Genomic DNA, 14,974 nt, shown 5'->3' with positions numbered 1-14,974 from the left:
CAGTGCACAGACTTGTACGTGTCCCACCCACTCTTACTCAGCTTGTGGACAACCATTTATCGTATGCTGAAATGGTTTCATCTTCTGCTAAAGGCAATGTGTGTAAAATGGTAAAGACTTTAAATATATAGACTTTCCCTTTAATATTAGTTTTAATCTAAATCTTGATTAAAGTTGAGCATCAGCTACCCAGTTGTGTCTATTTGTAGCTGTTAAAATGCTTGCTTCAGTCTGTGCCAGGTTTTCTGAAGGACGCTGAATTGAGGCCGTTGAACTCAGGGTTACTAGAGGACAGATGTGAAAACACAGCCAGATGTCAATTCCAGCTGATTCTGCCTCCCAAATGTCCTGCATCTACAACAAACCATGCGCTATTTATACTCGAAGTAGTATTAGGGGCCGTTTACACGACAATGTTTTCAGCCAAAAACAGGAAACTTTTTATGTTTTTCCTGTTCATTTACACGACAATGACGTTTTGGGGACTGAAAATGCATATTTTTGAAAACGGGTTTCAAAGCACAAGTTTTTGAAAATGCCACCGTTATCGTGAACAAACATACACATCAGTGGCGGAGTACATGGTACTGTTGTTGCTGCTCAAGAGTTTGCTAACGCTTCTTCAGCAAAGTGTGGATTTACTTCACCAATATTACAACCAACAGCAGAGACACATGATATACAACATATAATCATCACTTCTCTACAGGTACTGTTTACTAACAAGGTGACAGCGCCCACTACTGGCCTGGCATATGTCATACAGCGTTTTTGGCCGTTTTTGTGGATGTGTAAACGCGGATCGCTTTGAAAACATTGTCGTGTATGTGTGAAACTTTTTAAAAACGCAAGGGAAAAAATTTCCGTTTTTGACTACATCGTTGTCGTGTAAACGTAGCCTTAAATTAAAAGTATTTTCTGGAAATCCTACCCTACTATTAGTCAAAATTGCATTTTAGAAAAAGAAAAAAAACAATAAGTTGCATTTATTATTTCATTAAGAAATAATGTAAATAAAAATGAATATTAAATAATATGAAATATTTACAAAAACTATAAACACTGTAAACATGTACTTTAGTTGCCCTCACTCAACAGCAAATCCTTTAAATGTAACTTTATTCAGAACAGAAATTAAAAATAGAGGTAATAAACAAATATAAATTATAGAGGCCATACAAATAAACTAGTGCTTTCAAAACAATTAATCGCGATTAATCACATCCAAAATAAAACTTTGTGTTTACATAATATGTGTGTGCACTGTTTATATTTATATGTATATAAATACACACACATACATGTATTTAATAAATATTTACATGTGATTTGATTTACATAAATTTATTATTTACATAATTTATGTATGATTCAACATAAATATGCATATTTATTACATATATTTCTAAAATATATGCATATGTGTGTGTATTTAAGTATACATATGAATATACACAGTGCGCATAACTATATTATGTAAACACAAACTTTTATTTTGAATGCAGTTAATTGTGATTAATTGTTTTGACAGCACTAAAATGAACTTGGACTCGTGTACTGCTCTCATTCGGCATGAATGCAAATGTGTGCGATTTGATTATGTTTTGCATGCTTGAAGTTAATTACACTAAGTAGCTTTGGAATATAAGTGGCAGCATTTATTAAGTGATTTTTTAAAAATCCAGAATAGTAAGTTATGAAAAATATGGTAGTACACTACACAAGTTCCTGCTTCCTGCACACTGCTTGCTTTCTAGTGACCAAACTTGTGACCTACATATGAAATCCTTTACTACACACTACCAACCATAACCGTTTTTTTTTTTTTGTGTGTATTATTGTGTGTATATGCAGGGCTGGAGAAGGAAGGACACCTGGTGTTATAAAATCACAGATCAGGAGCAGACGTTTGAGGATGCAGTGAAAGGATATTACTGTAAATCTCCTCTTGTTACTATAGAAAGCAGGTATGTCAAAAAGCCAGGGCTAAATTTTCAGCATCATTACTCCAGTCTTCAGTGTCACATGATCCTTCAGAAATCATTCTGATTTCTTGATTTTCTGCTCAAGAAACATTTATTTCTATCAATGTTAAAAACTGTTGTGCTGCTTAATATTTTTGTGGAAACTATGATACATTTGTTTAAGAAAGAGAATAGAAATGTAAAAAAAAATACATTATACATTATGTAACATTATATCTGTCTTTCCTTTCACTTTTGATCAGTTGAGTGTGTCTTTGATGAAAAAAGTACCACTTCCTTTTATTCCTTTGCTTTTGAATGGTAATGTATGTATATGATGGACCTTGAAAGAAGCATTAACCAACCTGGAATAACCAGGAAATGTGTTTCATAGTGTTACCCTGGACAACAAAACCATAAGTAGCAGGGGTATATTTGTAGCAGCAGCCAAAAATACATTGTATGGGTCAAAATTATTGGTTTTTCTTTTATGCCAAAATCATTAGGATATTAAGTAAAGATCATGTCCCATGAAGATATGTTGTATATTTCCTACCGTAAATATATCAAAACTTAATTTTTGATTGGTAATATGCATTGCTAAGGATTTGATTTGGACAACTTTAAAGGTGATTTTCTCAATATTTAGATTTTTTTGCACCCTCAGATTCCAGATTTTCAAATATTGTATCTCTGCCAAATATTGTACTATTCTAACAAACCATACATCAATGGAAAGCTAATTTATGTATAAATCTCAGTTTTGAATAAATTGACCCTTATGACTGGTTTTGTGGTCCAGGGTCACAAGTGAGTAGTCAGGAAATGCTTACTATACAAGAATAATTAAAATTATTACAACATAAAAGAGGCAGGCGCATAGATCACAATCGGACTGCGTGGTCTCTCTGCGGCAGGTTTGAGCAGGCCTTTCTAAACAGCCTGATCAGTGAAAAGGGAGGCTCTGAGACCCAATCCTATTGGACAGCTCTGCAGGACCAGAACAGAACCGGCGAGTACCGCTGGCTGACGCAGAACGGCTCGTCGAGACCCCTCACCTACACCAACTGGAACCGACACCAGCCAGGTAAGTCCTTAAAGGGACACTTCACCCAAAAAGGAACATTCTGTCATCATTTACTCACCCTTAAGTTGCTCTGAACCTGTATGATTTACTTTCTTTACAAAAGAATGTTGGTAAGCAAATGTCAATGGCTACCAGCAACTGTTTGGTTATCAGCATTCTTCAAAATATCTTCTTTTGTGCTCGACAGAAGAAGGAAATTCATACAGGTTTGAATTTAGAATAGTTAGAATTTATTCAGAATTTGCATTTTTGGATGAACTATCCCTATAAAAATCTTACCACCTTGGCTGGCATGCACAAAAAGACTAAAAGCTCTTTATTTAATCAATCATCTTTGTCTGCAGTGAGTGGAGGAGGCTGTGTGCTGATGTCTGGAGGCCAGGCTCTGGGTCACTGGGAGGTGAAAAATTGTGGTGCTTTTAAGGCCCTGGCTGTGTGCAAACAGGAAGTGAGCGGGAATCGTGACACCCTGATGCCTGTGCCACACATAGACCTGAATGCACCATGTCCCACAGGATGGGAGAGCCGCAAAGAGCTGTCTCACTGTTACAAGGTACTACGAAGAGTAAATAATCATATACCCAGTATTGAGAGCCACTGTCTTTTGTTGAATCTTTTATTGAATTGACTTTACCTGTTGATTCATTATAATTCAGGATGTTCCTGCTGTTCATGTTCAGTTGGTTTGTTTATTGTGTAGGTGTATCACAGTGAGAAGATCCTGATGCATCGCACCTGGACCGAGGCTCAGTTCTTCTGCCGGGCTTTGGGTGCTGATCTGGCCAGTTTCCATCACTATGAAGATCAGGCTTTTGTCAAAAAGCTCCTCTCCATGATGTTCCAAAGGTTGGTTTACACAAGTGGGGGTTTATACACTACTGTTCACAAGTTAATCCATCTGTTCTGCTCACCAAGGCTGCATGAGACCAAAAATATATTGTGAACAGTAGAATTATTTCAATTTTAATTTGGGCTTACTATTTTTCCCCCTATCATTCTGTCATTCAACTTTTGTAACATTAAAAATTTATTACTAAATTATAAAACACTTAAACTAAAAAAAAAAACCAAATACTCAAAAAAAATCTTACTGACCCCAGACTTTTGAATGGTGGTGTAGAAAAGTAACTTCTCTTTTGGAATTTTGTACAGTGGTTGAAAAATCTGAGAACACATTGAAAACCCGGAGTTCAAAATGTAAATCAGAAAGAATTTTTCAGAATTTTTAAAAAAGATAATAAAGAAAGTAAATAAATATTTCTGGGTTAAATAAACTAAATAACTAAATAGGTTTGTGACTTTTGGACCCCATATTATATCTGTATATATTCTTCAAATTTGTAAAAACATAAATAATAATATTTTTTAAAAATAAATAAAAAATATTAATTGTGATATTATTATTATTATTATTAATAATAATAATAATCATGTGAATTTAAAAAAAATCAATTTATGTAATTATTTTGTAAGTCTAAATTGATTAATAAAATTATTTTTCTCTCTCCTTTCTTTTCTTTTTTGTCTGTTTTCAGTACAGAGGGTCGCTGGTTTTGGGTGGGCTTTACTAAGAGAAACCCTCGGTCTGACGGAGCCTGGGAGTGGTCTGATGGCACACCGGTAAAAATTCAGAGAAATAGACAAAAAAACAGGAAAAGAGAAAGCAATGAGTCGTGGGCTTTGGATATGTTTGAATACATTATCTCCATGTTAAAAAAAGAGACAGAAAGTCATGGAAGAAGCTGTTCTTCAGCTCGTTAAATAATTGTCATGATGGCATTCCGCAGGTGGTGACATCGTTGATGGAGGATATGAATGAAGTGGACTCTCGCATGTGTGCTGTGTACAGTGACCTCACAAACACTCTCACGCCTCACTCGTGTGACTCCAAATATGAATGGATTTGCAAGGTCCCTAGAGGTTTGTGCTTTGGGTGTATGGATATAACATGTAATGAAAAACTCATTACCAACTCATTGCCATCGAATACCAGCTTAGACTGGTTTCAATGAATATTTGCATTTCACTGTTTTGTATTTTATTGGAAAAAGTGCAAAACAACAACAGCTGTTGAAATGTAGGTGTTTGATTTTCGGTTTGCTCAGGTGTGGAGTTGGTCAAGCCGTACTGGTACAGTGACCGTAAGTACAGTACAGCTAAATACTGTAGATGCTGATCCTCACTGCTGATGTTTATGATGATGACACTCGTTTGTGTTTATGGCGCAGAACATAAGCCGTGGATATTTTCAAGAGGAGCTGAGTATTACTTTGCCAGTAAACCGTTTCCCTGGGAGTCCGTCTCCTTCGCCTGTAAGATGATGGGTGCTGATCTGCTCTCCGTTCACTCTAGTGAGGAACTGGCCTTCATCAAAGAACACATTAATAAGGTATTACATGCATTTCTTTATGTACACAACTGTTCGAAAGTATGCGTTCAGTAAGAGTTTTTTTTTTTAAAACAAATTACTACTTTTATTCAGCAAGGATGCATTAAATTGATCAAAAGAGACAGTAAAGACATGTATAATATTACAAAAGTTAATTAAATCTGTTCTTTTGAATCTTCTGTTTATCAAAGAAAACATTAAGCAACCGATTTCAACATTGATAATAACAAAAAAAAAGTTTCTTGAGCAGCAAATCAGAATATTAGAATAATTTCCAACGGATCATATGACACATTTCAGTTTTTACATCACAACAATACGTTTTAAAATATATTACATTAGAAATACTGTGTATTTTTGATTCAATAAAATCTTCAAATAAAATCAATAAATCTTACTGACCACAAAATTTGGAACAGTATGTGTATTTATATGTATAAATACATATATGCAGAATATAATATTTAGATGTGTTTATATAAAAGAGCATATTTGTTTGTTTCTTTGTTTTTAGGATTCTGAATTTTGGTGGATTGGTTTGTCTGCTCACAGCGCTCACAACGGTCTCAGGTGCCTTTCTTTGACTACCATAATGAGTCTCTTTTACAGTACAATTCAATAAATGAAAAGTCAGATTTTTTATTTATTCATTGTCATGTATTATAAGTGAAAGATAAAGGCAGAAAAATATTTCTTATGATTTTAAGTTCAAAATAAAAACTGTATTTTTTACATTTGGTCAACAAATATTACAGAAGTCACACACTTTACCTTTAAGAAAGGTGAAGGGGCAGTAGAGGAGCATTCAGTGTGAAGCAGGCTTCATGTTGGGGTTTATATGTGTTTGATCTCTGCAGCTGGACTGATGGATCCGCTTTGGACTATGAGAACTGGGAAAATGGTCGATTCTACCGAAAGCCTGGCCAAAACTGCATCCAGATGTCATCTCAATCCGGTAAACAATAAATGCACGCACAATCACTTAAGCACACGCAAGTAGCATTATCTGGTGTACTCAAACACTGCTTATCAATAATGTTGTGCAGGTCAGTGGTCAGCAGGAAGCTGTAAGGATCGACATGGTTACGTGTGCAAGCGCAGAACGGTATCTTTAGTGGAGGACCCACGTGAGCCTCACTATGTCGGCAGCTGCCCAGAGAACTGGTTCTACTACGGACACAAGGTTCACATACACTAGAAGCTGCTTTAGCTGCCTTGTGGGAATGTAAACTAGATAAGTGGTTCTCAAAGTGCATGCTCCTTTCATGTTGTTCTTACAAAGTAGTATCACTTTATTTATTTATTTATGTTTTGTATGTTTTTGTACAAATAAAATTTTTGCATCCACATTATACAGAACATAATTCAGCTGGACATTTTAGGACAGCAGTTTTTTGGTAAAACATATTTTAATTAACTGCTAATATTGTAGGCTCATGCTTTTTCTCATTAATAAATTAGGATGCATTAAATGATGAATTAATATTAAGTGAGTTTTAAATAGAAGTACAATTATTTTATAGCACACTTTAAAAATAAAATGCTAATATTGACTTTTTTAAATATGAATTTTCCTCATTTTCGAACCTAAAATTAGCAATCTTTTATTTTGGCGGGTTGCCAGGTTTAGCCCTGCCCAGTGAAGCGCATTGGTGAATTTGAGGATTTATGCTTCTGTCTGAAATGAAATCTTATACAGTATTTGAGTTAGTCCATATAAAACAGTGATTGTGCATTAATAGCTGTGTCAGCAATGTCAGTACGCAAATGAGTGGTTTGAACTTTGAACGCATTTTTTATTTTGCGCACCAGTTATGTGCATAGAGTATGTTTCTGTCTGATATGATCTTCAGAAATCAGCTTAGTTGTTTACCATTTAAGGTTCTTGGGTTTTATTGTATCATTAAGATTTGCGTGTTTGTGATTGGTTGCCAGTGTCTGTTTCTGCATCTCCCAGCCCATCCGGGAGATGGGAAAACTTGGCAGGATGCTCAGTCCGTCTGCTCATCCTATAAGGGATCTCTGGTGTCCATAGAGGATGAAATTGAACAAGGTAAAGATCATCACATCTTCATTATATTATAGTTTCCGATGTTTCTTTGTATTGACATTTTTGTGGTTTTTATCTTTTGGTTGGCCTACATCGTCATGCTGCTTCACGGCTGCTCAGCGGGGGTTTGGATTGGTGCACAGGGTCGTTTTTCCTCCAAGTGGAGCAATGGGAAGCCAGTCAGCTATAATAACTGGGAGGTATAAAGACTCAGGATTTAATATATTTGAAATGTAAATTGATTTTATTTTTATTTTTTATTTTTAATGTTTTTCTTTGTGTTTGTCTGCAGGTGTCTAATTATAGATCTCCTGGGGAATCTCATTGTACTTACCTGTCCAACAGTCACAACTTCCGTGTGACAGGGCTATGGCAAGACGACGTCTGTACTGAGAGCGTCTATGGTTTTGTCTGCCAGAAGCCGCAAGGTTTTTAATTTTCAAATCATTGGCATTGACCAATATTTAATTGTGGAGACGTGTTTCCTCATATTTTTACATTTATATTGCCTTTGTCATCATTTATCACTCACTTAATTCAATCAAAAAAATGAGAGTTTGCTGGAAATATACTCAAGTCATCCAAGATGTAGATGAGTTTGTATCTCCATCAGAACAGATTTGGAGAAATGTAGCATTCCATCACTTGCTCACCAATTGATCCTCTGAATTGAATGGGTGCCGTCAGAATGAGAGTCCAAACAGCTGATAAAAACATCACAATAATCCACAAGTAATCCATACGACTCCAGTCCATCAGTTAACATCTCGTGAAGTGAAAAAATGGTTGTTTATAAGAAACAAATCCATCATTAAGGCGTATTAACTTTAAACCGTCACTTCTGGCCAAAATACTAAATAGTCCATAATCCATAATAATGCTTTCACCAGTGAAAAAGTCCATCTAATGTTGTCTTTCCAGGTCAAAATCCACATATTTGTGTATAACAGTTTCAGGCTGTTTTCACATATAAACAGTGCTTAATCTGTGGATATTTCTCTCCTGATTTAGGACGAGGCAACTTTTCCTCTGGAGAAATTAATATTATGGACAGAGGACAAATTTTTTAGCCAAAAACAGCAGTTTGAAGTTAAAAACATCGTAATTATAGATGTGTTTCTTATAAACATGCTGCTTTTCACTTCACAAAATGTTAATTGATGGACTGGAGTGGTGTGGATTACTTGTGGATTCTTTTTATTAGCTGTTTGGACTCTCATTCTGAAGGCATCCATTCACTACACAGTAAATGGTGAGCAAGTGATGGAATGCAAAATTCGTCCAGATCTGTTCCGCCATTAAACAAACTCATCTACTTCTTGGATGACCTGAGACCTGAGACCTGAGAGTGAGTTCAGCAATTTTTCATTTTTAGGTAAACCTTTTTTTTTTTCAGGCACTGGTCAATTCTGAGATTTTGTTTCCGTAACATTCACTTGCAGCATTTGAAAATTATTAATTTTAATTTGTAATTTATTTACACAAAATAATATGACATTCTATTGGTTAGTGACCATAACATGAAACTAATTATCAGCTTTTTTATCAGTTTTTAATATTGGTGGATGTCTACTTTATCTCAGACATCACCAAGCGTCCTACACAATCCTATTACACTGCTTCCTCTCTGGACTCGTCTAAATATAAGAACCACAGTTACCGTATCATCCACGGCAATTTGAGCTGGTATCAGGCCCAGAAAGCATGTTTGGAGAAGGGTGCCGCACTTGTGAGCATTACAGACCCGTTTCAGCAGGCCTATCTCACTGTGCTGATCAACAGGCTTGAAGCCCCACACTGGATCGGCTTGTACAGCACAGATGTAAGGAGGCTTTGATATCCCACTGTCATGTTGTTTAATGGCTCATATTTGTGTATTAAACAAGAGCGCCCTCTACCTTCATAGGATGGTCTCTCACACCAGTGGTCTGATGGCAGTGACCTTTCCTTCACTTACTGGGAAGACTCTAATTATTACCCAGAGGGGCCCATGGGAGATGGAGGCTGCGTGTCCATGGACGTTAATGGACGGTGGAAAGACGTTGAATGTGACATGCTTTTATCAGGAGCGATATGTTACAAACCTCCTCCGAGTGAGTCCATTCTTTCTGTCTTTGGATTTATTTTATCAATTGTAAATAGTTGAAAATGGACTGATATCGTTGTTTGTCCTCCCACAGAAAGCATTGCTTTCTCCTATGAAGTGGTTTGTCCTGAGACCTGGGTGAAGTTTTGTGGGAGCTGCTATTATTTTGAAACAGTTCTATTGAAGATGACCCTGGAGGAAGCGAGAAATCACTGTAAAAAGAAGGGTACGGCACTTTGGATCAAGAGCTCCACCTAGCGGTGGCTTTGATTGTCTTTGGGTGTATTTGGTATAACTTGGCAAGATTATTTCCATTTTCAGGAAATTTTTCAGATGTTCTGACAGTTCAAGATGATGAGGAGAGTCGATTCTTCCTTAAAGAGATGTCACGTCATTACCGGAGGCCTCAGAATTTGTGGCTAGGAATTTTATACGACACTGACAGTAAGAGCTGTGATGTTTGATTTTGAGCATTTAATTCTATTATAAATGCATTTGAATTATAAATACTACATAAATATTCTTATAAAATATTAGTAATTTTAATTATATTAATTATTAACTTGTTTATATTAATATTAACACATTATTAAAAAATGTGATATAAAAATTCTCTATGTATAAATTATTTTGTATTTAATTTAATTTTATATCTATCTACGATATAAAATCATGTATGTATACTGTAAATATATGAAATACTATGTACAAATTACTTATTATTTTTATTTTCTATTTAATTATTTATATATACATTATTTACTTTGAACTTGTATTAATATTGTTATATTTAAATTTGAATGTGAAAAATGAAATGTCTTTATGTAAGTCTATAAATGTATATATACTGTAATCATAAACATGTATGAATCTTGATTATATACATTATATTATTTACAGTATATTTATTATTTTATTTATATTATATCTATCTATCTGTCTTTATAGTTAAATAGTTTTCCTTCTGAGGGAACTTTGAACTGCATCCTCTAGAGGTCACTTTGGGGAATGCCTTCAGCGTGACCAGTGTCTGAAGCATACATCTAAACACTACAATAACATTGGACGGCGACAGCCTATGACGTCATCACCTGGCGCGACCATAGTATAAAAGGGCACCGGGAGAACACGTCATCCTCTTCTTCGTCTTTAAGGACTGTTTTGTTTGAAGCTTGCATTTCCAGTAAGATTTTTCTTCTTTACCATGGCAAGCACTAATAAGGCGTTTAAGAAGTGTGTGGATATGTGTCATCGTTATTTGACACCTGATGACACACACGATATTTGCGTCTTTCGTTTGGGCAGTTTGCGTGCACTGTGAGCTTTTTTCTGTGAAAAAGCTCCGCTCTCGATTGTCTCTCTTTTTGAGGAAAAATGGACAGCCATCATCTCCCTATGGTTCAGGAAAATGAACTTGTGGGGATCGCAGATGGACCTGGCTGATGAGTTGAAAAAGGGTCTTTCCCTTTCGTGCTCATCAGTCATGGACGAGAGTGAGCTACCGGATGACGATGCTATCTCTCTTACATCGTCTGATCCAGCGGCTAGTGCTCTGCTGGCTCAAAGTCAGGATGAGCAGGAGATGTCAGATAAGGATGAAGAAGTCGAGACTGAGACCTCCCAATCCTCCTGATGAGCTGTTGAGTATGATGAGCTGCTTGAGGTTATGGATCGCACCAAGTGGAAGCGGGCCAAGAAAGTGACACCTCCATCCATACTCTACTACTAACCACATCCCACAAACACACCTCAACCTCAAATTAACCCCCCATCTCCACACGAACTCCATGAAAAAACCAATAACGTCTCACACCCATATCACAGGCTGCAGCCTTGTTGCATACCATGGCAGTGCTTCAGGCTGATCTGCTGAAAGACCTGGATAAAGATCAGGGTCTATCCCCTGATGAGGTGGCTAAGTTGCGTCGCACCACAGGTCTTGCCCTCCGTGCCACTAAGCAAGCTGCAACTGCCATTGGCAGATCCATGGCAGCCATGGAAGTTATGGAGAGACATCTGTGGGTGAATCGGGTTGAAAGTGAAGGGCTTTCTTCTTGATGTGCCTGTTTCCCCTTCTGAGATTTTCGGCACTTCCATCGAGATGGTGGTCAAGAAGTTTAAGGAGGCCAAGATGTGCTCAGCTGCCTTAAAATCCTTCATTCCATGAAGGTCCAGGTCTGAGCCCGAACAATAAAGGTGTCCTGGCCCATCTCGATCTAAGGATCAAAGACGGGCTCAGAAGACTAGTGTCGTGACTCGCGCTGTGTGCCCACCTGCAGGTAGGTCTCAAAACGGGTGTGGGTCTAAGGGTGACAGGCAAGATTTGAGGGAGGTGATCCAAATTAGGCGTTCTCAGCACTCTCGTCTGGACCAGAGTAAAACCTGAGCCATCTACTCCCCTCCCTCTGAGAGTATTTCATCTGCTCTCATCTTCCTCCCCTTAATTCCCCTAAAAAGCAGCGCTACTCGGACCTGTTCTGTTTTCTGACTTTTTAGGTTACTAGATCCATCGGTACTGGATCCAGGCTGGTGATAGCCCTCATCTTCGGTTGGTACATGCTTCTGTGGAAGCCTTCCAGCATTAGGTCCCCAGTATAATGCTGCAACCTCAGGACCTGCGGGTCCTTTTTGCAGGCTAGAACTCTTCTAAGTACATGCTTCGTGACATGCTCCCTATCCTCTGGCCAAGGTGCGCTACTCATCTCTCACCCTGAGGGGTCTCCTGAGATTTGAGTCTTTCCTTAACCATCATGCAAGTTCTCTGAGCTAGAGCTCCTCTTGCTGAGGCCCACGGGTCCTCCCTGTCACACTGCCCATATGGTTGATCCAGTAATTGCCCCTCTGCGGACTGGGCTTGAGTACACTGAATTACCTGAGGTACGAGGGATTTGTGTTTCTGCAGAAACCCTTCTTGTATACTTATGCTCTGAGGAGCAGTAAGCTCTGTAGGCATGAATGGTTATCGGGTCCCACTATTTCTTCAGATTCTATCGGGTCTGATTATACGGGACCCATGCTCTCTATCGTGATAAAGAGCATGAGACTGTGTCTAGTTGCACCAGTGGACTGTCTCCTTTTTTGCCCTGCTGGGTTACCCCTTCTAATCTAGCATCTCTTTCTGGTTGAGCTGAGAAGTGCTCCCTTCACTGTGAGGGTTAGCTATGAGTCGCTCCCAGTATGTGCTGTAAGGGCATGCCTCAGCTTGAGAGCCAAGAGCGCTGCTTCCGAAAAACCCCATTTGCAACAAACTGAGTGTTAGGCCCGTCTCTGTCGCCTCCTTGGACAGTTGCCTTTATTTTGGTACCCTGTTGTTCCCTGTAGAAATGTGTGATTCCCTTCCAGCAGGATCCCATTTCTGATGTTCCATTTGGGATCTGCTTCCCGGACATGGCTGTGCTCCCCTCACTGTGGGAGTGTCCCTTTGAGCTTGCTGGTCCTGAGCAGACTAGGTGAGTCCTCCTTTCGACTTAGGTCCTCTGACCCTAGGCTATTGATCGCTTCGGTCGAGCTGGGTTCCTCTCTCTCCTCACTAGGGGTTGACCCCTAGTCTTGAGCTCCATGGCAGTGACATCAGGTAGTTGGGCTGCTAACTCCTTCCCTGATAAGCTACCTCTATTTGGGTCAAGCCAGGCAATGCTCCCCTCACCTCGGAGGGTTGTCTTTGAGCCTGTCGCTCCCAATTGAGCATCTGTGGACTTCTCTCATTGAGTCCTCCTCTCATTTTAGCTCCATTGAGTAGCAGCCTCAGGTTGTGAGTCCACCCCTCTTGATCTGAGAGCCGAGTCCCCCTTCTCTTTTTTTAAGGTTGGGCTTCCGCTCTTTTGAGCTCCGGATAGCAATCATGCTAGGTGGCTGGGCCATCTCCTGCCTCCTTGGCGGGTTGCTTGTTAAGTGAGCTAGCTGTGCTCCCTTCACCATGAAGGGCCTTTTGCAAGCGTGCCGCTCCCTTCTGGGCATCTGTGAGCAGATGCTTCAGAGTCTGTTCTGTGAGCGTACCACAGCCATGTAGAGCTCCTAGGTTGGTTTAATACAGCTTCGGTTACCCCTTAAGCAATGGTATTTCTAAATCCATGCTATGGTAAGTGCATACGCTGAGCTTCTGTGCACTTTCTAAAATCCACATTGTGGTAAGTGTGCACACACAGCATTCTGCACAGTTTAGGTTACGCACTGTCAGCCTCATTCCCTTTCTCTGAGTTGCTTTAGGCCCCGGTTCTTGTCTTGGGCTCCACTCAACTTATGTATCTCTGTTGAAACTTTTTGAGCAGGGTGTTGCTACCCAAGATCTGTCGAGTCAGTTCTTTGAGCAGGTTCATTCAGAACCGGCAGTAGCCCCCCTGGGTAGCAGGCCAAGGTCTGGTTTAGTTTATTAGACACCTGGCCGTATCCCCTTAAAAGAACTCTTTCTTCTGATTCCAAGCCTTAAGCTTTGTCCTAGGCTTGGGCTTCCTAGCCCAGCCCTTAACAGGTAAGTTATTTTAAGGTATGCCTCAGCCCTCAGCTCAGGCCCTTGGCCGAAGGGGATAATGTCACTGACAGCCGTCAAGACATCCTTGGGACAACTCCCATGGCTGTGGTAGAGTTAGTACTTAGTACTCGCTGTGGTTTCAGGTGATGACGTCACAGGCTTTCACCGGCCAATGTTATTGTCATGTTTAGATGTGTGTCACACTGAAGGCATTCCCCAAAGTGACCTCTAGAAGACACAGTGTCTCGTTCCTTTACGTAACCTGAGACAATATTGATTATTTTATGTCATGTAATGTTTATTGAAAGTTTTATGTGAAACATGAAATTGTCCTTGACAAGTAATGAAAATGCTTATTGTAGCTGACGCTTTGACTCGACTGGATGGCTCACCGCTTCATTACACAAACTGGCGCTCCAGAGCTCCAGATGCCAGTGACATAAGTGTGGATTCATGCGTGACTCTGCGGGTTGCAGATGCCGTGTGGCAGTTAGCCGACTGCACTGAAAGACTAGGCTTCATCTGCAAAACCTCAACAGGTAAAAGGCATGATTTTCAACCTCATGACCACAAATCACCAGCGGAAGCTCAGTACAGTCCTGATCGTCTGATATTTACTGCAGGAACAGTACCGGGAAATTACTGTTGGCTTTAGAGTGGCAACATTTCTTTGTTGCATTCAATAAATATGTGTTATCATTAGGGATATTTTTCAACTAATTTTGGTCGATACCGATATATTTTCATTTAACACTTGTAGATGGTCTAAAGCAGGGATCTCCAACCCTGCTCCTGGAGAGCTACCGTCCTGAAGATTTCAGTTCCAACCCTGCCCCAACACACCTGCCTATATTTATCAAGACACTCTGAACATCTTGATTAGCTGGTTCAGGTGTGTTTGATTGGGGTTGGACCTAAAATCTGCAGGGC

General features: G+C 39.1%; 1 protein-coding gene across 1 annotated transcript in view; it reads left to right on the top strand.

The window, feature by feature from the left end:
- pla2r1 (phospholipase A2 receptor 1) overlaps positions 1–14,974 on the top strand; it is a 31,303-nt gene that overhangs the window by 12,051 nt on the left and 4,278 nt on the right. Inside the window, exons 10-28 of the mRNA XM_042734560.1 lie at positions 1,855–1,967; positions 2,882–3,051; positions 3,396–3,604; positions 3,752–3,897; positions 4,587–4,671; positions 4,839–4,971; positions 5,157–5,192; positions 5,280–5,440; positions 5,955–6,010; positions 6,298–6,395; positions 6,487–6,623; positions 7,376–7,493; positions 7,578–7,690; positions 7,783–7,918; positions 9,074–9,312; positions 9,397–9,583; positions 9,671–9,802; positions 9,898–10,020; positions 14,407–14,583. Of these exons, the coding sequence (XP_042590494.1) occupies positions 1,855–1,967; positions 2,882–3,051; positions 3,396–3,604; positions 3,752–3,897; positions 4,587–4,671; positions 4,839–4,971; positions 5,157–5,192; positions 5,280–5,440; positions 5,955–6,010; positions 6,298–6,395; positions 6,487–6,623; positions 7,376–7,493; positions 7,578–7,690; positions 7,783–7,918; positions 9,074–9,312; positions 9,397–9,583; positions 9,671–9,802; positions 9,898–10,020; positions 14,407–14,583 (2,569 nt within the window). The remainder of the gene's footprint in view (positions 1–1,854; positions 1,968–2,881; positions 3,052–3,395; positions 3,605–3,751; positions 3,898–4,586; positions 4,672–4,838; positions 4,972–5,156; positions 5,193–5,279; positions 5,441–5,954; positions 6,011–6,297; positions 6,396–6,486; positions 6,624–7,375; positions 7,494–7,577; positions 7,691–7,782; positions 7,919–9,073; positions 9,313–9,396; positions 9,584–9,670; positions 9,803–9,897; positions 10,021–14,406; positions 14,584–14,974) is intronic.

This window comes from Cyprinus carpio, chromosome B11 (genome assembly GCF_018340385.1).
Source record: "Cyprinus carpio isolate SPL01 chromosome B11, ASM1834038v1, whole genome shotgun sequence".
NCBI classification, from domain to species: domain Eukaryota; kingdom Metazoa; phylum Chordata; class Actinopteri; order Cypriniformes; family Cyprinidae; genus Cyprinus; species Cyprinus carpio.
The sequence above is the reverse complement of the archived record's forward strand: the minus strand, read 5'-3'. Positions and strand labels throughout refer to the sequence as shown.